Source organism: Gallinula chloropus, assembly GCF_964237585.1.
Source record: "Gallinula chloropus genome assembly, chromosome: 21".
NCBI lineage: Eukaryota > Metazoa > Chordata > Aves > Gruiformes > Rallidae > Gallinula > Gallinula chloropus.
Genome location: NC_140106.1, coordinates 4018487 through 4042788, shown reverse-complemented (window position 1 = coordinate 4042788; position 24302 = coordinate 4018487). Strand labels below are relative to the sequence as shown.

The 24302-nt window shown below is 49.4% G+C and overlaps 1 protein-coding gene and 1 pseudogene across 2 annotated transcripts in view; both read left to right on the top strand.

Moving 5' to 3' along the window:
• Positions 1-3842, top strand: part of LOC311199750 (tubulin polyglutamylase TTLL13-like) — a gene marked incomplete at both ends in the record, with an annotated part of 446429 nt that extends 442587 nt beyond the window's left edge. Inside the window, 3 exons of the mRNA XM_084273882.1 lie at positions 78-152; positions 1380-1605; positions 3789-3842. Of these exons, the coding sequence (XP_084130008.1) occupies positions 78-152; positions 1380-1605; positions 3789-3842 (355 nt within the window). The remainder of the gene's footprint in view (positions 1-77; positions 153-1379; positions 1606-3788) is intronic.
• An 83-nt stretch (positions 3843-3925) lies between these two features.
• The window catches only part of LOC311199749 (tubulin polyglutamylase TTLL13-like), a 176020-nt pseudogene continuing 155643 nt past the window's right edge, over positions 3926-24302 (top strand). Inside the window, exons 1-2 of the transcript in view lie at positions 3926-4073; positions 4618-4736. The product of the transcript in view is annotated as a tubulin polyglutamylase TTLL13-like (transcript). The remainder of the gene's footprint in view (positions 4074-4617; positions 4737-24302) is intronic.

The following is a 24302-nucleotide window of genomic DNA, read 5'->3' as shown; positions in this document are numbered from 1 at the left end:
GATCCATGGCAGCACGGTGTGCTGTGTGAATCGGCTTTTGGGTGGAAGGTCTTAACAGTCCCCGCTTCCTCCCACAGCTATGGAGATTTCCAGTACTACAGACATAAGAGGAAAACCAGAATGTTCATCTGCAGCCTCACGGTGGCTGCCAGGTAAAAGGCATCTTCATAACACGTAACCCAAAGGAGATCAAACACGACAAGCGTATGATCTGTCAGCAGTACATCTCTACGGTAACGGGGACGATCTCAAACTAGAGCTGGGGGTGTGCAACCTCGCAGCTCCTCCAGCATCCCACATCCTCCTTGTGTCCTTTCCCTGCACCTTCCTGGACCTGCCAGGGGCACAGAGGTGGCCGCAGCTCAGCAAAGGCCTGGCGAAAGCTTGCCTTTCTCCTCGCTGCTGAGGGGCCGGGGAGCGGCACAAGCAGTGAGACAGAGCAGCCAGCCTCGTGCAGGGCAGCCAGCAGCCACCTCGCAGCCTTTGCTTTTCTCACGTCTCTCCTGCCTTTTTTTCTCACAGCCTTTCCTCATTGATGGCTTCAAATTTGACCTTCGTTTTTATGTGCTGGTCACCTCTTGTGACCCACTGAGGATTTTTATCTACAAGAAGGGTCTGGCTCGCTTTGCCACCATGAGGTACATCGACCCCAGCAGCACCTGGAATGTAGGACAGGGCTTAAAAGAGTCAGGCTGAAGCTCCAGCACTTTGCAGCTGTTACAAGGAGAGGTGTTAGAACTTGCTTGACATAAAGCTTGGGGGGGCTGAACAACTTGCTGATAAGGAATTGAAAAGCATTAGCAAAGTTCTGACCTGAGAGTCACGCGGTGATAAATTGTGAGAGAAGGAAGCAGCCAGCCTTGAAAAGAAGAACTAACAAGCTGTGCGAAGTAGATGTTTATCTTTTTATTATTTATTATGTATGTTTACATAACAATAGTCATGTAAGCCTTGATGTTTGTGTTTAACCAATGAACAGATGTCAAATACAGAATGTTTTAGGAAGCACCAATCAAGCTCAAGCACGCATAGCTTGCAAAGAGTATATATGCCTCCAATTGCAAACAATAAGTTGACATTTGCTTGCATGAAGCTGTGTCCCGTCCCTCAATCACGGCTCATTGTAAATGAAAGCCTCTCACGTATCCTCTCTCAGGATGAGACCTTCGTGCATTTGACCAATTATGCCATCAACAGACGCAGTGAAAACTTTGGGATGACGTGAAGGGCAGCAAGAGGTACAGTCTTGTGCGGATGCTGCAGTGCCTGGGGCATGACCTGCAGGAAGGCTGCCTTTGGGAGCCCTGTTTGCCAGGGCCTTTCTCAGGGCTATCGTGGTATCACAGGGCAGCTCTTAGTGTCTTCTGTCCTGCACACAGGAAACTGTCCACCCTGTTTGCCTGGATGAGAGGAAACAACCTCAGAACGGCCAAGCTCTGGGAAGATATTGAAGATCTTGTTATCAAGACACTGATCTCAGCTCACCCCATTGTGAAGCACCAGTACCACAGCTGCTTTCCTCAGCACGTGACTGGCAGTGCCTGCTTTGAGATCCTGGGCTTCAACATTTTACTGGACAGAACGTTGAAGCCGTGGCTGCTCAAGGTGAGGGGGGAATCTCCTGCTGGGCTAAAACAAGACTGGAAGCAGTGGAGAGCTGAGAGCTGGCTGGTCTGGGGGAGGCTGCGCAGCAAGGGGCTGTGGGCTGAACAGAGCTGATCTGCTTCAGAAGGGCCACCTGTTTTAAGTCAAGTGCCAGGCAAGCTGCTGTAGCCTAAGCGGGACTGGAGGGTGTCCCTGACCGTTCCCTGGACACCCTCTCCAAGAGCAGGGAGTGCCCTGAACCCAAGGCCTCCTTGACCTGTAAGAGCATCTCAAATCCCGAGGGCTGCTCCACACCCCTAGTCCTGAGGGCTGTGGGGTCTGAGCATTGGCAGTGTGCATTCCAGCACTCAGAAAAGCACTGCCCCACGCAGCTGCTGCCATTCTGGCACAAGTTCTGCTGCCCAGTAAGCTCCCGTAGCGCAGGGGTTTGCAGATGGCAACATGACATCCATCCCACAGTGCAGCCGGCTGTGGCCTGGAGAGTCTGGACCCTCAAAAGCAGGGGTTTGGCCTTCAGAACAGGACTTTGGGTGCTGACAGTGGAGCTCTAGGAATGAAAATGTGGCTTTCCACCCTGAAACAGGGTTTGGCGCCCCCGGGCGATGTGTTGAATCTTCTAAATTGGGCAATGGTTCCTAAAAGCGACACGTAGGAGCCAGAGAAGGAGGCTCTGTACTCTCACGTGGAGGTGGTGGGGTGCCTTCAAAAGCAGGCTTGGGCCCTTGAAAGGGATGGTCTGGGATCCTAAGGAGGGGAGTCCTGTCACCTTAAAAGTGCAGCTTGGAATGTCTCCATGAGGCCTTGGACCCCCCAAATGAGGCATTTAGACCTCAAGGAGAGACCTGGGCAGACCAGAGAGCTGGGCAAGCACCAGCCATGCGGCCATGGGAGCAGGTCCAAGGCTGGGCCTTACTGGGCGACGAGGGCAGAGAGCAGCCCTTGGGAGAGGCCTGCAGAAGGGCCCTGGGTGACAGCCTGCATCCCTCTGGGGTGGTTTGACAGGCAAGAAGGACCTGTGGCCCTCCAAACAGGTGACACAACTCTACGTGCAGCCAAGTGCCTGTGTCCAACAGCACAGCCAGCGCTGAACGGCACCCTGCAGCACCCAGCACCACAGCCATGGCAGGGCCTCGGCAGCCTCCTGTCTCCACAGGCACCTGGCTGCAGCTTCAGGAGCCTGGTCCCACACCACCAGCTGCACCTCACTGCTGGACAGACGGACAACCGATCCCAACTCTTCTGGGAGCCGGAGCCAACTGCAGCTGCTGTTGTCACTTACACCTTGAAAAGCTGCCCGGCCTCAATGCCCATCCAATGCACCAGCCACATGTTGTAGGACTGGCCCAGCACCATCCAGCCCTGAGATGAAGGGAGACCACCCCCAATCCCATCGCCCCATCCTCCTGCAAGGGCCTGAGGCAGCCCAAACAGGGTATAGGTTTGTGGTGTGACAACAGACTCCTGACCAACAGCTGCAGGCTTTGGCATTTATTTCCGTATCACAGAATCACAGAATTGAAGGGGTTGGAAGGGACCTCAAGAGATCATCAGGTCCAACCCCCCAGACAAATCAGCTCGCTAGCACATATTGCAGAGATAGGCGTCCAGACGGGTCTTGAATATCTCCAGAGAAGGAGACTCCACCACCTCCCTGGGCAGCCTGTCCCAGGGCTCTGTCACCCTCACTGTGAAAAAGTTCTTCTGCATGTTGCTGCAGAACTTCCTCTGCTCCAACTTGCAGCCATTGCCCCTTGTTCTGTCTCCACAGACCACTGAAAGGGGCTGGCTAATTCCCCCTGCATTACATGCTCTAGACACTTACAGACATTAATTGGATCCCGCCCTTAGTCTTCTCTTCTCAAGACTGAACACCCCCAGCTTATTCAGCTGCTCCTCATAGGGGAGATGCTGCAGGCCCTTAATCATCTTCGTAGCCCTACCAGCCTCAGCAGCTGCCTGCACCAGGAGACACATCAGTGGCATTTAAGAGAGCTGTTCCTGCCTCTGCCGGCCAACCCAGTGCTGGGCAGAGCCAGCCATGATGCCCAGGAAAGGTCCATGAGGCGAGGGGCAGGATGGGGAAGCCTCAGTCTCCCTCCCCTCAGGAGCACTGGCATGCTGGGGCGGTGCTTTGGTGGTTTCCTCAATGACTGTGACTGTGGTGATTTTCTGGACTGGTTTAGTCGCTGGCATTTGCCACCCTGGGCAAGAAGCTTGCCGAGGAGCTGTGTGTCTGATGGCTCTTTCCCTGGCTTTGCAGAGATCGTGGCTACCTGGGAGGCCATGTCTGTAACTGGACACATAATTGTCCTGCTGGAACATGATCTGGTCCCTCAGAAGGCGGTCAAGGCTACCGCTTTACAGCTTCCCATTCTGCCCACTAGTTTGCAGGAGCACCGACTGCTCTCTTGTCTCTTTCCATTCCAGTGTTCCCTCCATCAACCTGACCAGCTGCAAGTATGAGAGTGGTAAGCCCGAGGTGTCGCAGTGTGTCCTTTTCAGCCAGGGATGAGCGCTGGTGCCCAATGCCCGCGGCACGCTCGCTGTTGCTTCGTGCCTTTATTGCTCACAAGCCCTGTGGAGCCCTGTGCAAAGGAAGGAGCGACACCGCAATGGCGGTGCAAGCCCCCCGCCCCCCGTCTGCCTGTCTTTGCCATCCAGCTGCTGAAGTGGGTGAGAGGGGTTTAGTGAGGGGCAGTTCAGATGCCAGACTGGTTCCCGTGCCGGAGGTATGATGGGGCAGATCTGGCCTGCACATGGTGCTCTGGGACCCTGAGGCATGTGGACTCAGGGGGCTGAGAGCTCCTGGAATACCTGCAGCCAAGGTCTGGGCTGCGTTTCGCTGCGTAAAGCTTTTCTGTCACCTCCCGAAGGGCTCTGCCGGTACTTCGCATCTGTGGGTGGAAGGACAGGCTGGAGCGTTTTGTGTCCCCATGTCCCTGGTTACATTGGTGGTTTAGCAGTCCCAGGGCCCCTCTGCCTGGCCCCTTTGTCACCTGCTCTCTGGTCCAGTGCGGCGGGCAGCACAGTGCTGCGGGCTTAGAGAAGCGGGAGAAACCGAGGAGTGGACGGTGTCTTGGGCAGACACCTCAGTCTCTCTGGAGCACATCGTGAAAATGAAACGGTTTCAGGTAAGTACCCCCCTGTCAAGAGCTGCAGGAGATGCTCAGGAAGGGGCGGGGGGTGAGGGAGGCGGGATACCCGGGGGAACGTAGTGGAACAACGTGTTGCATCAGGAAACAGAAACATCCAAAGGATCACCCATGACCCTTGTCTGCTTGGGTTCCAGAGGATGCACGCTCACGAGCCTTTGCTTCTGCTGCGTCACTGGTACGGTGCCATCAGTGACACTGCTGAGGAATAATCCCTCAGCAGGCGGTAAAGGTCACTGCTTCAGAGCCCAGCTTCCCATTCTGCCCACTGGTTTCCATGTGCGCCGGCTTTCCTCGGCTCTGGGGGAGGATCCCTGCTGTCCCTTTGCTGACTGTCTTTTCCCTCTGCACCTCTTTCAGAAAATCAACCACTTCCCAGGCATGATGGAGATCTGCCGGAAGGACTTGTTAGCGTGCAACCTGAACCGCATGCTCAAGCTCTTCCCCGAGGAGTACAAGATATTCCCCCACACTTGGTGCCTGCCAGCTGAGTGAGTGATGGGCATTAAAGCAGCTGAGAGCAGGGATAGGAAATGAGGCAGCGGGAACCTCTCTGTGGTGGGCTGGGGGGGTCTCTCACACTTGGGATCCCTCCCTGTGACTGAGCGGTGTGTCGGCACACGTCTCTGGCTTCAGACTGTGTGCCTTGCAGGCAGAGTGCAGAGGGGCTAAAGCTGGGGAGGGGCACCCACCCGGAATGCCAAAGGGCAGTGGGCAAGGGAAGAGTGTGAATTGGCTTTTGGCTGGAAGGTGTCTCTGCAGCTCGGAGCGAGCAGGAGAGGCGGCAGTGGCGGGGCGGCGTGGCAGGCTCTGGTCTCCCGGGGGCTGGGGCAGTGCCCATTGCTTGCCCGGGAAGGGCACGGGACAGGGGCACGAGGCGGATACACCCCACCGATGGCGATGGCCCCTGTGTCTCTGCCAGCGCTGCAGCAGAGCACGCTGAGGCCAGAGGGTGGTGGGAGAGCGCGGGTCACTCCGCTGAGCAGAATTCTGGGCACAGTGGGATGGAAACTCCCACCAAGGTCCCAAAGCTTTGGGGCGCACGGCCTGGCTTCTCTCCTCACGTACGGGCGAGCAGTGCTCGCAGCGCGGCTGAATGTGGCCCAGGAGCACCCGGTGTCATGGTAAGGGGCCAAGATGCCCATTCCTAGGCAGATTTTACTCTGGCCGTTGCCTGAAAACCTAGAATCAGGGCTCCCATCATCTGCTCCATGGCTACAACATCTGCAAGAGCATCTCTTTTCAGTCCTCTGACTGATCTTGGGGCTGTTTCCTGGGGCCAGGAAAACTTGCCCTCTGTTACGTGTGAGCTCAGGGGATCGGTTTTTTTTGCAGCTCTGAACAGCCTCCGCTTCCTTCCACAGCTACGGAGATTTCCAGGTCTACAGAGACAAGAAGAAAACCGCAACGTTCATCTGCAAGCCTCCCTATGGCTGCCAGGGAAAAGGCACCTTCATAACGCGAAACCCAAAGGAGATCAAACACGACAAGCGTATGATCTGTCAGCAGTACATCTCTAAGGTAATGGGGACAATCTCAAACTAGAGCTGGGGGTGTGCAACCTCACACCTCCTCCAGCATCCCACATCCTCCTTGTGTCCTCTCCCCGCACCTTCCTGGACCTGCCAGGGGCACAGAGGTGGCCGCAGCTCAGCAAAGGCCTGGCGAAAGCTTGCCTTTCTCCTCGCGGCTGAGGGGCCGGGGAGCGGCACAAGCAGTGAGACAGAGCAGCCAGCCTCGTGCAGGGCAGCCAGCAGCCGCCTCGCAGCCTTTGCTTTTCTCACGTCCCTCCTGCCTTGTGTTCTCACAGCCTTTCCTCATTGATGGCTTCAAATTTGACCTTCGCTTTTATGTGCTGGTCACCTCTTGTGACCCACTGAGGATTTTTATCTACAAGGAGGGTCTGGCCCGCTTTGCCACCGTGAGGTACATCGACCCCAGCAGCACCAGGAACCCAGTAGGAAAGGCAAGTCTGGTGGCTTTCATGGCATGCAGCTTGCTTCTTTCCTGTTCTTTGCACCCTCTGTACCTTTTCCACCTTCTCTCAGAAGGTATTTCAGGTGTGTCTATGAGCTGTTTGTGTTGGTGTCCTCTAGCTCATTGTAAATGAAAGTCTCTCACGTTTCCTCATTTGTCCTCTATTACGGGCGAGCTCAGGGGATGGGGGTTTTTGCAGCTCTGAACAGTCTCCGCTTCCTCCCACAGCTATAGAGATTTCCAATCCTACAGACACAAGAGGAAAACTGGAACGTTCATCTGCAGCCTCACAGTGGCTGCCAGGGTAAAGGCATCTTTATAACACAAAACCCAAATGAGATCAAACATGACAAGCAAACGAATGGTGCAATTATTCAAGAAGGAACAGTTTAACCTGATCCTGTGTCTATAACTCAGCAATCTGCACCACAGGTGAAGAACAGACTGGAAGGAAGACTATGAGCCTTTCTCCAGAAGACCCTAAAAGACCACCACCACATAGCAGCGTGCCTGCGCCAGAGCGAGGAGGCTGCTGCTGCTGATTTCTCAGCACTGCTTTGAATAACCCAGCCTCTTCTCAGAATTCTTATGTATATGTGTGACTGGGTGTAATAAATACCTGACTGATTGTTGACAACTGGTCTGAGTGGGAGAACATTTTTAGCCCAGGTCAGCTGAAGCAACTGATTTGTGGAAATCTGAAGAGTGTAAAAAATCAGTAATATATGGGAGGAGGACTTCAGAGAATTTTGAATCTCTCAATCAGGTGCAAGAATAAGTCTTTGCCCATTTATACAGGTTTATACAGGTTTATACAGGCATTTTATTTGAACTTATTTGAATTTACATTCAGTTTAGGTACATTCATTGCAGGGAAAACACTCCTTTAGAACTCGCCCAAGGTGGGCAAAAACAGGGGGGAGGGATATTGAAAAAGAGCCCCCTGGGGTGTATTTTGGCCCAATGGAAAGATATTGTAGGGTCAGGAGGAACAGAAGACGGAAAGACCCTGATTAATTATTGCAATCAGTGGTGGCATCTGTATAAATCAGAACATTGGGTAAAATGTCCTCTTGGGCCACATTCAGCCGCGCTGCGAGCACTGCTTCCCGTAGGAGGCCGTTCCCATACCCTGAACATAGTATCATACAATCACAGAATTGAAGGGGTTGGAAGGGACCTCGAGAGATCATCAGGTCCAACCCCCCTGCCAAAGCAGCTCGCTAGGACATATCACTCAGATAGGCGTCCAGACGGGTCTTGAATATCTCCAGTGAAGGAGACTCCACCACCTCCCTGGGCAGCCTGTCCCAGGGCTCCCTCACCCTCAATGTGAAAAAGTTTTTCCGCATGTTGGTGCAGAACTTTCTATGTTCCAACTTGCAGCCATTGCCCCTTGTCCTGTCCACACCGACCACTGAAAAGGGGCTGGCCATTTCCCCCTGCATCCCATGCTTCAGATAATTATAAACTTTAATTAGGTCCTCCCTTAGTCTTCTCTTCTCAAGGCTGAACAGCCCCAACTTACTCAGCCTTTCCTCATAGGGAAGATGCTCCAGGCCCTTAATCATCTTCTTAGCCCTTCTTTGGACTCTCTCCAGGAGATCCTTATACCAAGGAGCCCAGAACTGGACACAAAACTCCAGGTGGGGCCTGACCAGGGCAGAGTAGAGGGGGAGGATCACCTCCTTTGATCTGCTGGCTATACTCCTCCGAATGCAACCCAGGATCCCATTGGATCTCTCAGCCCCCAGGGCACACTGCCGGCTCATGGCCAACCTGTCATCAACCAGGACCCCCAGGTCCTTCTCCACTGAGCTCTTCTCCAGCAGGTCACCCCCCAGCCTGTGCTGATACAAACGGTTGTTCCTTCTCCTGGACCTCCCCTACTTCAACCAGAGGGAAATTCTTCATTTCCCAAACACTCCTACTTTCATCCAGTGTCTGTGAGTTCCAGGGGGCCTTTGAAGTGAAGACCGAAGCGAAGGCGGCATTCAGTTGCCACCTTGATTTTAACCCACAAGCACTCGATGGATGGTTCATCCTTCCCCAGGTGGAGCTCAATACATTCTAGGTGCTCTCTCACATAAAGAGCAACTCCTCCACCTCGCCTCCCTAGCCTGTCTTTCCTAAACAGCACATAGCCATCCATGACAGCGTGCCAGTCGTCCAGGTTGTCCCACCACGTCTCTGTGATTGCAATGAGAACGTGGCCCTGCGACCGCACAAAGATCTCTAATTCTTCTTGCTTGTTCCCCATGCTACGTGCATTTGTATAACGGCATTTTAGTGGGGCAGCAGATGTAGGTATCCTCAACAGCCCACAGCGAGATTTCTGACAGGGGACTGGCAAAAGTGGCTCCACTGAGGAGTACTCAGGGCAATCCACAGAATTTTCTCTACTCTCACGTGGAAAAACTTCCCCAAGTCCACCACTGTGCTGTTGGTATTTACCTTTTTCCACCATCAACTCCCGTTGTGACTCCTGAAGCACTTGCCTAACCCCAGCAGCCTTCTTAATATCCCCTTCCTAACTAGTTTAAAGCTCGATTGATGAGCCCTGCCATCTCCTGGGCAAGGATCTGCTTTCCTTTATAGGACAGGTGAGCCCTATCAGCAGTCATCATGCCAGGAGCAGAGTACACCGTCCCTTGGTAAAAAAACCAAAGTTCTTGTGCCGGCACCAGCCTTTCAGCCACAATTCAACTCATGGGTCCTTGTGTCCTGCTCTGAGCCTCTCCTCCCACAAGTGGGGATAGATGAGAATATTATTTGGGCTCCCCCCCTCAACAAAGCGCCCCAGATGCCAGAATTCCCTTTTGACAGCTCGAAGGCTACACTTTGTGATTGCGTTCCTGCCTGCTTGAACTATCTGTAGCGGATAATAGTCAGTGGATCTTACCAGCCCTGGTAGCCTTCTGGTAATGTCCCTGACCCAGGCTCCAGGTAGGCAGCACACCTCCCTGCGTGTAGGGTCTGGTCTACATATAGGGCCTTCTGTCTCTCTGAGAAGGGAATCCCCTACTACAGCTACCTTTCTCTCTTGCCTAACAGAGGCAGTCTCGAGGCGTGCGGATGGTCACCTCACTCTAGGCTTCCGCTTCCTCTGAGGCAGAGGGGCTCCATTCATCTCCTCACATACCTCCTCCTCAACTGCCATGATGTTGGTATGACATGAGTGCGGAGAGAGATCGGTGCTGCAGCAGGTTTGCTGAGGGGAAGCTTGTGACCCCGTGGGGAACAAGGCTGGTGACATCTGGGCCCGAGAGATTGCACCCCATGGAAGGGACCCACACTGGGGCAGTGGGGGAAGATCTGAAGCCTCCTGGGAAAGGACTCTCCCTGTTGGAGAAGTTCACTGAGGATTCATGGGGTATTCTGTAGAAAAACTGGTGTTGAAGAGAGAGTGACAGAAACATGTTGAAAATCACAGGTGGCATGTGCTGCATGGATCTGTCTGACCAGACCAAACACAAAAGATAGAAGAAGGAAAGGGATTTTTTTGGGCTAGACAGCTTGTTTCATGGGTGGGGAATTCCATGCTGGATATTGTCAATGGTCAAAACAGGATTATTGATTTTGATAATTGTAGTGGCTGGCTGCCTGCTGTGTTTTTTGAGCTTTCAGCAAAGGGCCCTGCAGAAATGGCTGTGGGCAGTTTTGTGCTACAAACACAAGAATGGGGTTGGGGAAGGCAGCAGGTCTGTCAGCAACCTGACTCTGAGCTCTGAAGGGATTGGCCTGGACAATATGCCTGCTGCTCCCTTCAGATAGCAAAGTCACTCAAGCTGAAAGCTGTGTAACCAGTTCAGGAACATGGCGACCAGGAAGACAGGGTGTGCAGACCAGGCCCAGCCGAGGAGGAGGCAGGGTGGCCAAGCAATGGAAAAAGGGAAAACCAGCCCTTCAGCCCTTTTTCAGGCAGTTTGCTGACATTTTCTATAAAAATGCCTGTGCCCTTGCAATAGCAAAGCCTTCTGGAGTGTAATAAACCTTGTATAATCAATTTGTTAATCAAACCGGTAGGCAATTAAACTATGTTAACCCTTGTAACTAAGCTGTTATCCCCTTGCTACAGACTGACTAACAAGGACATAAATCAGCTCAGACTGATCAGAACACTGCAAGCTTGCAAGACCCTCACATTCCAGGCGAAAGTTGAAAAGTACATTGTGAGGACGACTCATGGCCTTCTCCCAAGGACCACCAGAGCCCCTCACTCACAATTCCTGGAAGGATCTGCGCAAGTGCAAAGGACTGATAAGCTAATGGACATGTGAAGCCAGAGTAGGTGGCTTTAGGTAATAAACCCACCTTAGGTAATGTGGCTTTCTGTATTTTGTCATACCCAACAAAATAAGATAGAAATTGCAGCAAAGTGTTGGATGGCTTTACACGAGTCAAAACTGTTCATAGTGATCCTGCTTCCTGCTTCTCTCCCTGTCAGAAAAGTGATGCTTGAACCTTGCACCACAGCCTTTGTTTCCAGTGACTTGAAGTACAGGGAGATCTAAACCAGGGAATGGGGGGAGCTGTGCACCTCTTCAAGGCTGGAAATAGTAATCAGTGGCAATTGGCAGTCTTGAAGAGATGCACAGCTTGTAACAGTGCCTGCGTGGCTGAAACCGTGCTGCCAGGCAGCACCCCCACTAACATGGCTGCCAGAGTCCCTGTCTCGGGCTTTGCTGCTGCTCCTCAGGCTCTCACAACTCCCCTCCCACCAGCACAAGGTGTCTCCTTTCCCGGACGGCTCTTCCATTCCCCACAGGAGGGGGAGCTTCCCCCCTGCTAGCCTCTCCTCACCCCCGGCACCCCCTCTCCCTGCAGCCCCGCTCCCCCGCCCAGCCGGGGCTTTTGGTATCTGCCACAGCCTGGGCAGCAAGTCCCTGCCGGAGCCATCTGGCCTCGTGTGGAGTTGGCAGCCCCAGAGCTTCAGGCCCTCAGTCCCCGGTAAGTCCACCCCTCTTTTCCACCCCCTTTTCTTTGTGCTGGTAAATTCTTGTGCAGATTGGGCAGTGTGCCACCTGTCTGGAGGGTCTGAGCAAAGCATTTCCCTGCTCCCAGCCGATGGTGAGTTTGTTTCCCCAGTGCAGCTCTGAGCTGAGCTCTGACAGAGCAGCAGGCGCTTTCCTTACAGCCTGGTCACCCTTGAGTAAGATTTGAATCCTTTGTTAGAGTAAGGATGGCATGGGTGGGAGTGGGACAGTGATGCCCTCTGTTTTGGAGAGGAAGCATCGGAAATGCCTTTGTCACTTGCACTTTACTTTGTGCTGCTTTGGGATGTGATGAGACAACATTTATTAGTGCTCGTTGCAGTAGCAATTGTCTCCTGCCCAGCAGGACAGACACAGCCTCTCTTAGCAGTCCTGCCTTATACCAGCTGATCAGCTGGCAGCCAAATGTGATTGGAACTTCATGTTTTGTCCTACCACTGAACACCGTCCGTCTGCCCTGTGATTCTGTGAGGGCTCAGGCTTTATTCCTGGGATGGTGCCCATGTTTGCCCGGCAGCCCTGTTTCAGAGGGAAGGGGAAGATGCAGGCAAGGGCAGCTCTGTACCCTTTTCTTTTGGTAGGGTAATATTTTTCATGAATGCGAGTTACTAAAGAGGGATTTCTAATTAATAAATAATATCATAATTTATAATTAATATATTTATAATTAATCAGTCTATTTTTAAATGAAAGGAGAAAATAGCCACTCTTGGTTAGTTACATAGAAAGTTCCCATTATCTTTGGATTCCTGGGAGCTGCTGCCCCATACCTTTCAATTCACTTCCACTTTTAGCTGCCAACAACAGAAACCATTGTTCCATGCTATTTCTCAGTTTCTCTTAACAGAGTAAAAGGCATAAGACATGTAAAGGTGATGTTACTGAGAAAAGGCTGGGCTTTTGTTTGCAAGTAGAACTGCAGAGAAACGGTGTCGATGCTGGTTCCTCTTATTGCCTGATTTTAGAAAAAGTAATCTCAGATTGTCAGCGTTGATTTTTTGCAGCTTGTGTGTTTCTCATTCATTCAGTTTTACCTTCAGCATTTAATAATGTACCTCCAAGCCTCATCTCTCAGTAGGTTGTAAAGGAGAAAAGACATTACAGAAACATCACCTGAATATCTTGTTGCATGCTGTATAACCAAATATTATAGGTTCCCCATTGATTTTTAGTCTTTATCTGTTCTTGCTTGTAGTGTTTTGGTTGCTGGCTGATGTTATGTTTTTGTGTTTGTGTTGGGGAAAAAAGGTCCCTTGAGAGTGGGATGTTTGTGCTGTGACCTTCTGCCTCAGGGATTCGTAGCGCCGTTAAAGGATGCTGTTAGCACAGCACATGTGTCACTGCAGCTCTAGGAACTTGATTCAGATGCAGCTTCTGCAGTGTGAAAAGCAGTTTCATTGCATGGTGGGTTTGACTTTTGGAGTTGCAGCAGGTACTTTGCATCTGTTAACTGACAGTCCTTTAACTTTGATGCAGTTTTGCTGTACCCATTGTTGCCTGTTTTTTCACTGGTCCTGCACAGGATACAGTCTGAATAGAGAAATGCTGCTCCAGGAGTGGGGACTCATTTGAACCCACTCCCACATTTTGAGGGTACGAACATACTGTTGCTGTTAAGCATGGTGGGGGGGGAAAGTTTGTTAGCAAGGAGGAATGCAAGGGAGCTGGGGCTTTGCTGTGCTCTTCTCCGAGATCTGCAGGAGCCCTTAGTTTCTAATGAAAGTTGCTTCCACTTCCATGTCCTTCCCCCTCTTTGCAAAAACCAGGTGTTACATTCTTCTGCTAAAAGCATAAATTGTGTGTCATTTCATTGGGGGGGGGGTGTGGGTGTGGTGTGGGTGTGTTTGGGGGTTTGGTTAATTTTAAAGAAATGTGATTCCTGTCATGTTCTTCTGTCTTGAAGTGCACACAGAATGTGACCTCACTGAAGTGGACAGGGAAAACGTTTGGAGCTGATAACCTGTGATGTCAGGGAAAGAAAAAATGCAGGAAAGGGTTTTCTTGAAGTTTCTGCAGAAAGCTTTCTTTGGGCAGGTGAAAGCTCAGCTGGTTCCAGCCTTTGTCTCTTGGCAGCCTTGCAGGTTCTCTAACCAGGATTTGTTATTAAGATTACTAAACAACTCCTGGGGTTGTGCAGATAGAGATAAAGATGGTCTGAGAGACAAGGAAGGGCTTTGCTACTTTCTGGCTATGGAGGATTTTCAAGGTCACCTCCTACTTGGGTTAATGCAACCTGGGAGCAAAAATAGGTCTTCCCATTTGTGGAAAAGTTCTCCTTAGTTCCTCCCCATTTTCTACCTCTAATGGTTAGTTAGTAAAGGTCTGTTCTGAAACCCCAGTAGTGCTGCAGTAGCTTTGAAAGTGTCTGTCCTGGAATGGGCCAGGGGCAGGTACACTTGTTACAATCCTGTAAATTGAGCACATTTTCCCTTCATCCTTTTGTCAGTAAATGAAGGAGGTTGAAGTTCAGCTGCAGGGTAGTAATTTAGGGTTGTGGGCAAGATCCCAAAAGGACTACAAAAGTACTTAAAGTTGTTTTATTCTTTCAAGTTGGCACTAGGCTAAGGGGAAATTTGATGAAGGGAATTTGCAGCCTTGAACAATAGAGCTGCAGCCTACCAAATAGGAAGTTAGGAAGAAAGAGGGGAATAAAAGGAGATCTAGACTAGACTGACATGGCAGCCAGTGCCCAGAACTCCTCAGTGAGATCATGATTTTAGATTTCTTTTTTGCTAATTGACAGCATTTGATTTGACCTCAGGTTCCGTATGTTTCAAAGCCTGCCTTGCAGGGTGCATTTGAGGATTTGCATTTTGTTTGGTGCTTTTGGTCTGCTTACCCCTCTTTGTGGAATGATTAGATAGTGTTTAAAACAAGTACTGTAGTTGTCACTCAAAATACTTAACTAACACCCAACCCCACAGAAGTACAGCTCTTCTTTACAAACATCTTCAGCAAAGCTGTAAAACAGTTGCCTGTGCAGCTAAAATAGATCAGAACGTTTAGAATCAAGGGTCATTTGGAACCAGTTGTGTTGCAGTAGATAACTGCTCATCAAAACCTTCCTGTCTTTGGTGTCACCTCCTCAGAGACAGTCAGGTGACCCCAGTTCCCTTGTCAGTGGTGAATGAAGTCTTATTTGTTGAAGAGAAGAAATTTCATCAACACTTTATTAGAATGAATTGCCATGCTAATCATCTTTCTGTTTACCCTGCTTATGGGGTACTTAAGTGCTTGGTTTGAACTTCATGTTTTGATCCTGAATTAGTTTTTACTGCTACCTGTTGAACGCAGAGAAAAGTCAGATGAGGTGGATGGTGTGTGTGGGGATGGGTGTTGTGTGCAATAGCATCTCTGTAGAAGAGCAAAGAGGGGTGTAGACATCTGAGTGGCTGGAAATAAAGACAAGCACTGTTTGAAATCACATCGTGCCAGCCTGGTGAGGTTTCCATCAGGAACTGAAATGATGGTTTGTGGAATTGATCAGGTCAAGGGTTCTGGCAAGTGCATATGGCACTTGAATTTGTAGGAAATACACTTACATCCATGCCAAAGTATTTCTTAAAAAAACAATAATAGTGTATTATCCCACGTGTTCATTCTTGACCTTGCTATTGATGCCATGCAGAGGTGTTTTGCTGTCTGACACCACGTGCACATTTCCTCCTCTTTTTTATTTTCTTTTTTTGCTGTTTCTGATTGTGTCAGGTAGAAGTGTCCCTAAAGATGAAGGTAGAAGCATTTAGGTAGCAAAATGTCCCTTTGGCTGCTGTGCTGAGAAGCCTTGCTTCTGTTCTGGCAGCTTCTGCTCGTTGGAGAGTATTCGATCCCTCTTCTGAAAGAAAGTGGTAAATAGTCACAGCTTGTGTGCCGCTTCCTTCTCCTGCCCCCCGTGCTTTCCCATCAGCACAGGCACAAGGACTGTGCAGCGTCCTTGCCTGCAGAGTTAGTGTTAGACACTTGTGCAGCACTGCTTGCAGTAAGTCCTGCTGTAGCTCAAGGCACAGTACTCCTGTCACTGAACTTCCAGCCTCCTGTGACCTTTCAAAGAGAGAGATGTGACAATGTGTGCAAGGAGGAGAGTGCAGACATGCCCTTGAATTGGGACAGTGTGTTTAAGCTCCAGACATTCTGCCTTGGGCTTTAGGATAAACTTAGTTTGCGTTCTTCTGATTCCCTGGGAGTGGAAATCCTGACACTCTTGTTTGGAGTTCTCCAACTTCTCCAACGTGAGTCCTTTCCCATGGGGTTTCAGCTCTTCCCCAGCTGCCCCAGCGTGGGTCACTGCTATGGGGTGCAGTCATCAATCACAGAATATTTATCAGGCCCAGACTACTACAGCCTGGTCCTCCACTGGGTCACAAGTCCCCCCGTCAGCAAACCTGCTCCAGCGTGGATCTCTCTCTCCCTCGCTCATCTCTGTATCCCTCTCTCCCCATGGGCTGCAAGTGCTGCCAGGGGTTTGCTCCAGCCTGGGTCACAGCAGCTCCTGTCTGTCTCCCCCTGCTCCAGCGTGGGGCCTCTCCAGGGGCACCTGGGTTGCCTCCTTCCCACCCCTCACTGCCCTTGGTGCCTGCACAGTTTTTTACATCTTCTCACTTCTTCTCTGGGGGTACAAAGCAGCCACTTGTGGGTTTTTTCCTTCTCACTGTGATTCCCAGAGGCGCTGTGAGCGTGGCTGATAGGCTCAGCATTGGTCAGCCGGCTGGTGTTTGCTCTGTGGGGCCTGCAGAGAGCTTCTGGCTGCTTCTTTCTGCAGCCCCCTCCTACAGCCCCCCTTCTCCACCTGAACCCAGCCACACAAAACTACAACAGGCACTAATGAACTTTGCTATAAAATGAACGATGCCTCAGTTCACTTGTCTGATATCCAAACAGCTCCAATCAGTGATCTTAGGTACTTTATTGGATCGGGGAAGAACAAACACCAGATGTGTTTAGGATATATTTCCTTTCCAGTCTTCACATTTCCCTTCTTGCCAAGTATTGTTTCTGCAGGAAGAATGGAGTGGCTTGAACCGTAGGATCTCTGTGGGAGCTGTGGCTGATGCATCTTCCTGTCACCTCCCCACCATGAGGAATCCTATAGTACCAGTGCCACATCTGCCCCTGGAAAAGGGACACAAGGGCGTCAAGGCGGCGGGAAATGTCATGCACCGAGGGAGATGACTTCGTCCCCTCGCCGTACCAGATGGCACAGAGCCCCCTCTAAGAAGGGTAAGCGTTTGCCTGATGCTGGAAGGTGCCAGTACGTTGTGTGAGTGCAGGTTCAGGGCATTTCTCAAAGACAGACAGCTTGTAGCTACTAAAAGAGAGAACTGCCACCCCTGTCTGTATCTGCTGCAGCACTTGTGGGGTGAGAAAGGGGCTTGAAAAACTGCACCAGAGGAACTCTAGCTTAAAGCCTCCCTTTCTATGATTTTAGTCAACCTGCCCCCACCTCTGGCCCTAACTGGTGCCAGGACTTCAGAGGGGTGTCTGAAACACTTGGAGTGTATGAAAAGGTCACCTGGCACGCTGTTCCTCCAGCCAGTTTTGGCTCCTGTAAAGGTTTTTGCGCTCCAGATATTTCTCTGCCCTTCTGCATGTTAGAAAACATGTTCCAAGTTCAGCAGGTTGAGGTCTGTTTGAAAAGACAACCTCAAGTGCCTGGTGTGGTTACATGGTCATTGTGTTCAGCTTCTCTCAGAGCTGGAAGGTGAATGAATGCACTTTCTGTGTCTCTCCTGCCTCAGAATGCTGGAGGATTCTCCCAGTCCCTGCTCTGCAGCAACGCTCGTCTTACCATGGTCTTCCTAGGGAAAGGCATCTGTTTATCCCGCAGTGCTGCTGGTGACAGAGGTGAAATCGCAGTCTGTCAGCAGCACTGTGGAGGAGAGAACCTGTGTGTCTACCAAGGCAACGTGTGTGGGGAGGAGGTGGACTTTTGCCCCCCGATTAATAGAGCCGAGAGCCAAAGTACCTGACCTCAGAGGGCTGGCTGCTTTGGTTGGGATGGGATGTGATGATGGCAAGAGGCTGAAAGCACAGCATAACCTGTTTCTGTAACCCTTTCCTCTCTGTGTTTGCAGAAAGCTCCCAGTTCATCTCCAAGAGGCACCGTGGTTTCCCATTCAGCGTCACCTTCCTCCTCAACGGGATTTGGGTGGACCGGTTGAGCACGTGCTGCGAGTACAGACATCGGAAGCGCTGCAGAGTGGGAGGCAGAAGTGGATCCTTCACGTTCCTTAAGGTGGAGGGAGCATCTCCTTGCTACAGGTACACAGACAAATGCATGTTGCTTGCTCCCCAGGGCTTTGTGTCCTGCTTCTTAGCGAGTTTATCCCTCATTTCCTCTTCTTGAATGTTCCCACCACCCCAGAGCTCTCTAGAGCCTCATCTGTCCCTTGAAACATGCAGAACTGAGCTGATCATAGAATCATAGGATCATAGAATCATAGAATCATAGACTCATAGAATCATAGAATCACAGGCAGGGACACCAACCTCCAGGCCTGGATCTGCCCTAGGTGCCCATCCAACCTGGCCTTGAACTCCTCCAGGGATGGGGAATCTACTACTTCTCTGAGCAGCTTGTTCCAGCACCTCACCACTCTTTCTGTAAAACACTTCCCCTAATATCTAATCTAAACCTTCCCTCCTTTAGCTTTAGTCCATTCCCCCTTGTCCTGCCATTATCTGCTCTTTTAAGTTGAATCCCCTCCTGCTTATAAGCTCCCTTCAGGTACTGGAAGGCTGCAATGAGGTCCCCCCGCAGCCAGTGCCTACAGTGTCTTCCCAGGAAATGGGAGGATTTCTAGAGTGACTGAGGGACAATCAAGGCAATCAAGCCTTCCATAATAACAGAGGGAAAGAAAAGGAGCTCAGTGTAGCTTGACATTAGCAACACTGGAGGAACTGCATCGATGTCTGAGGAGCACTTGCAGATTTTAGGGTGCTTCTCCCAGCCAGTGCTTCTCAGTAATTGTGATGTCTTAGTGGCAGTGCCAAGGCAGACAGGGACATGGTGTTACTGCTGGTGACAAGCTGAACAGCTCTGTGTGCTGGCTTCCCTACCATTGCTCCACATTGTTTTGCCTGTTTTTCCTTGATGTGGTAATTTGTGCCCCATTGTCAATCAACATGGTCAAAGCCTGTTCAGTTGGGCCTGACTTGCTTAAGTTCTAGCCCATGTCCTCAGTCAGGATTTAACCCCTTATCTCATTGTCCAGGGTCATCTGTATATAGCAGAGCTATGTACTCAAATTGAACCCTTATTTGAGAACAGTATTCCCCCTTATTTTATGTGCTATCCTAAATTCCCTACACAGGATCTCTGATGAGGCAGCCTGAGTCCTCTCAGTCAGTAAAGAATACAATAACATTTTTCAATTTGCAAAAGCAACATTTCTTACCATTTTCCACAATTTCCCCTTCTTTTCTTTATACTCACTGTTGTCTTTTGCATATTTTCAAAGTCCTGTTTCATATGAAGCTTCTAACCTGGCCAGCATTGCTTCACATTCTTTTTCCTGAGATTCTCTATTATCTGTTTCTTATTCCTCTAGGAGAAGCATATTATAAGGCAGTGGTCCCAGGGGCATCTTAGTTATTGCAGTTTCTGTTAATCTCTTTATAAGACCCCTAACACAAGGGATTCTACAACACCCTATGGCCACTAAAATTCCTGTTACCACTATCAGGGAAGTGAAAACTGGTATCACCATTCCCTTCCATTTTCCAAACCAGGATTCCAAGCACCCAGGAAGAGAAGTAGCTATTCCTGTATTTTCTGCTAGTTCATCAGCCAAAGTGGTAAGGCCTTGTAAGGCTCTGCTAATCGTTCCATCAGGAGCAGTAGTATTTGGTATAAATGTACAACACTGTCCCCCTAACATGACACATACTCCTCCTTTCTCTGCTAACATCATATCTATGTTGGAGAAGGAAGACACGGACACCAAGTGGTTCGTCAGGCTGTCTCAAACTTTAATCACACAAGCATAGCTTAAATATAGTAGTTAATTAGCTCATTGAATCCTGAATTAGCTCATTGACCACTGAATCCTCCATATTTCCCCCGTTTTCTTTTTGGGCTAATAGCGTCTGATTGAAAGCTGCCGATACCATTTTTTGCATCATGTTCTGCAGACACATACAGAGACATGGTAAGAGTAAGGTAAAGGTTAGTAGTAGTATTCCTATCAGAATGGCTGCCTTTACTATGGATAGCAGCCAGGGTTCCAGTCCCAGTGATCGTAACCATCCATCAAGTCCTAAACCAGAATCCACTTGTAAGTTGTTAGTTAACCTCTGTAGTTCATTAGTTTGGGAATGTATGGATCGCGAATGATCAGAGAGGTTCATCCAACACATGCCTTCAAACTCCTCCTTGGGTTGAGGCAGTGCGTACCTCTGTCTTCAAGGTCAGTATGTTTGAGAATGTAATTACCAAATACCTCTCAGCATGAGTAATTTTCCTGTCTTATGGGAATTCAAGGATATTGTCTTCTGTGAGGAGAGCCAGGCCGCCGGCCGGCCCACTGTCCTCCTTGCCAATTTTTCCTTTTAGCATCTGTGTTAGAAAAACTGCTTTTTGAGGTCTCTGCAAGGGCCCTTTGCAGAAAGGTCAATGAACCCGACAGTAAATGTAAGACAAGTACCATAATTACCAAATCCAATAATCCAAATTTGACCATCCACAATATCCATCCTGAAATTCTCCAGTCATGAAACCAATTGTAAGTGCCTTGATACCTTTGTTGTTGCATTTGTTTGTTTTGCCAATCAGGAGTGTCAGGAGTGCAGATAACAGCAGCCTCATGTTTTCCTGCAGGTACTGATCGCAATCTGTGACCTTAGGCTGTTCAGAAATGACTATTTCCCTAATTTTCATTTAGCACGAATACATGTATTTTTTCAAAGACTGTCAGATCATTCAAAATATCTCGCAGCAAAGTTCATCGTCCACTGTGGTTGCAGTTGGAACACTTGACTTCAGTTACTGGGATCAGGATCTTGTCCTGGTTCATGCAAGCTTGAGTTCTTCTGGATCCACAGCTTTATGCACTTGGGTCCCGTATCTGTAATGACACAGGCAGATCTCCTTCCCAAGTTAGTACCTGAACTTCGTTCTTAATAACACTTGACATTGACTTTTCTCTCCCCTTTTCCCCCTCTTTTTTTTTTCTTTTACTTTTTTTTTTTTTTTTTTTTTTGCAAACCTTCTTTTAAACCTCCTGCATGGTTCACTATTGGAGGTACCAAACTGTTCTGTGAGAGACATAACTAGGTCAAAACATAAAGAGCTTTGTGAGAGTTTGATTCATATATTTTACCATGGTTTTGCCTGAAGGCAAATGTGGTGTCCCTGTAACATAGGCGATGTTTGTGCCATATATTCTGAGCTGTTGTCTAGTTTGATTTCACGGGGTATTCAAGTGCTGCTATAGCAGAGCACACTTACTGGATTCCCCTGTTTGTGTAGTAGCTCACACTGCCAGAAAACACAGTAATCTCTAATCCTTTGCACTGGTAACTCATGAATCAAACTTTCAATGTCCAAACGCATAATGGAAAATAAAACCCAATCCTTGAAAATCTTTGCATGTTCCACAAACTTGCGGAAGGCTTTATACACCTCGTAGTCAGTTACTCCTGTATTAAACGTTGCAATTGGGCAATTTTTTTTTTTTTGTTTTGTTTTGGTTTTTTTTTTTTGTCCAAGTAAGTAGTTAGTAATCAGCCCAAACGGGGATTTTTTATTTTCCAGGTTAAATTTATAAAGTAAGCCGCCCAGTTTCAATGATTGCTATCCAAAATCCCTTTGCTAAGTAGGCAGCCTTGCTCTCAGTGGACAAACGCATCTCTGAACCCATAGCACATACAAACAAACACTGCAAAGCAAGTCATCAAACAAACCACATTGCAAGATGCAAGTTGTCACATCCAGTCCGTATGGGTGGGTGGGTGGGGGGTGGCGGGGGCAGTTCTCCCACTTCTACGGCAGTTCTGCCAAAGCACTCGGCTGCACAGCCTGGTGTCAGGGGTCTGGGCTGCTGCCCGCAGCGCCCTTCTCCTCTCCGTGCTGTGAACCACAGCGCGACCCCGACGGTCACCGGGGCCGAGCCCTGGGTGAGCACTAGGACCTGGCGGAACACCAGGACCTGCCGCACGGTCTCCCTTTTCTGTCCACCTCCCACCTCCCCACTATTCACTCTCTGCACCACCCGCTCATTCCCACGTAAACTTTTCCCCAGTAAGTTCCGCAACTGAGTAGGAATCCAAATACCCTGATGTAACCCTTTATCCCATTCTGACGGCATCTTACATGCCCAGGCTGTGACGAGCAGCCTCTGCAGAGTGTCTCGGGCGTCAGGAGACAGTGATGGATTGATGAGTTCGTCGGGAGGTGAGGATGATGTGTCCATCTCCGTAGGGTTCTTGTCCCCATGCTTAGGTTCTTTGTCCATGGGGGCAACACTGCTCTGTGCCTTAGTTGGTGATTCTTCATGTAGGTAGATCTTATCTCAGTAATTTTCAGGTGGGTGGGTGGGCAGTTCTGCAAACCCTTTCCCAGCAGGGCATGCCATCGCCCGCTCTGCTTTTTTCCAGCTTTTCAAGAACAGGCTGAAGTTGTCGATGCCAGTTAACATTTTCAACTGCGTCATGTGGTGCTTTAGGTGCAGTAAAAGTTAAAGGTAAACAGATATTAAAGGCAGTCAGTTGTACGTTTGTTTCCACATTTTTCCTTCCAAAGGTATAGTAGTGGGGGGGGCGCAGGCCGTGGTGGCAGATTTACGCGCACTACTCGCTCCCCTTCCCGGTCAGTTCTGACAGATTTATCACTTTGTTCTGATAACACGGCATTCTTACTTGGCATAGTAACTGGGGTAGATGAAAGAGCACCCAGAAACAAAACCACATTCTTTATAGTAGATTTTTCCCTTTTTAAATCGGTTCTGTCGAATCCAGAACTGGTGCTAAAGCTGCAAAGGCTGAAGTAGCAGCTATGTTTTCTGTCTCTATTTTGGTTAAAGTCGTTTTACTTGATTTCCAGAGAGTTATTAAGGATTTAGTTTCTTTTGCCCGAACTGAGGGTTCGTCAAGGATTTGAGCTCCAATAGCTTCCCAAGTAGGTAAATCAAATGTGCTGTCAAGGCTTGTTATCAGTTTTCTTTCTTCGCTGCTCAAAAAGGAGGGGTTTCAAAGACTTCATAATTCTTAATCACTCTCTTAGACAGCAGATTGTAGAGGAATTGCCTCAAAAGCCCCTGATGTTTTAAAGGGTTCAGCTGTTACCAATAGTCCAGTTGGGGTGGTAGGTACATAATCACTTTCCAAGACTGACTTTCCGTCTTATCCCCTTTGATCTTCTAATTGAGCAGCTTTTGCTTGATATTGCTTTATGCAGTTAACTCGTGAACCATGTGCAAGTTCTGAAAACACCCCTTAGCATACCCACAAGCCAATAACCCCGGTAATTCCTTTTTTAGATCTAACCCCTTAATATCCCATTTTCTTAAAGTATTTGCAAATAAATCATATGCCACTTGCCTATCCATCGTGTAATCCTCAGCGCGCGCCGTTGCAGCTTCCAGGCTTCTGTGGCACGTATGGCCCAAAATTACCTTTGTAATCTTTGGGGGCGCACCCTGATTAAGTCGCCGTCCTGCCTGCTTACAGGACCCAGCTCGACTTCTTCGACCGTGGTGCCACGTCGCAGTATTCACGTCGGGGGATTGGGAGTTGACGAGAATCACGTCGGGGTCACCAATTTGTCGGAGAAGGAAGACACGGACACCAAGTGGTTCGTCAGGCTGTCTCAAACTTTAATCACACAAGCACAGCTTAAATATAGTAGTTAATTAACTCATTGAATATTGCAAAGCCGAGCTCATCATTGGTCCAGCTAATCGATTGCAGTCCTGCCCTTGCTTACATTCTATTACACATTTGCTTACATTCTGTTGCATTTTGTTATGAGAAAGACCTCTTTCTAAGACAACAGGACTGCCTGCAGCTGGTCCCAAGGGCACACTGACTTTGAACCAACCTTTACCCTACTTATGCCATCTCGAGCAGGTCTGTGCAGCTGTGTCCCTTCTCCAACAACCAAGTCTGCACTGAATCCTCCACATATCCAGGACCATCCGATTGTCCCATGTCATTCTGCTATTGGCATCCAGCTGTTCTGCTATTCCTTTAACAGCATCCCTCGTATGATTTATGAATCTCTGTTGATTATAATAGATATAATTGATCCAATCTACATTTTTATTCACTGTGACCCACCAAAAAAAAGGAATGATTCAAAACCTGCAGCAATCTGATTCCTAGCCTTAAATTCCTCAGGAACCCCTCGAGGAACTCCAGTTGAGTCTATATATATTCCTTGAGTCTATATATATTCTGTCATCAAAGGAGGTTCCCAATATGCTGCTTTTGGCCCTGATCTTTTGTTCTCTAGAAACCTTATCCTCTCTGAATGGCAGGTGGCCCTTGCATTACATTGAACCATGGACACGAAATTACTGGTTCCACATACCTCAGGACCAATTGCTTTCCCCTGTATGGCTTATTCCCATTTCATCTA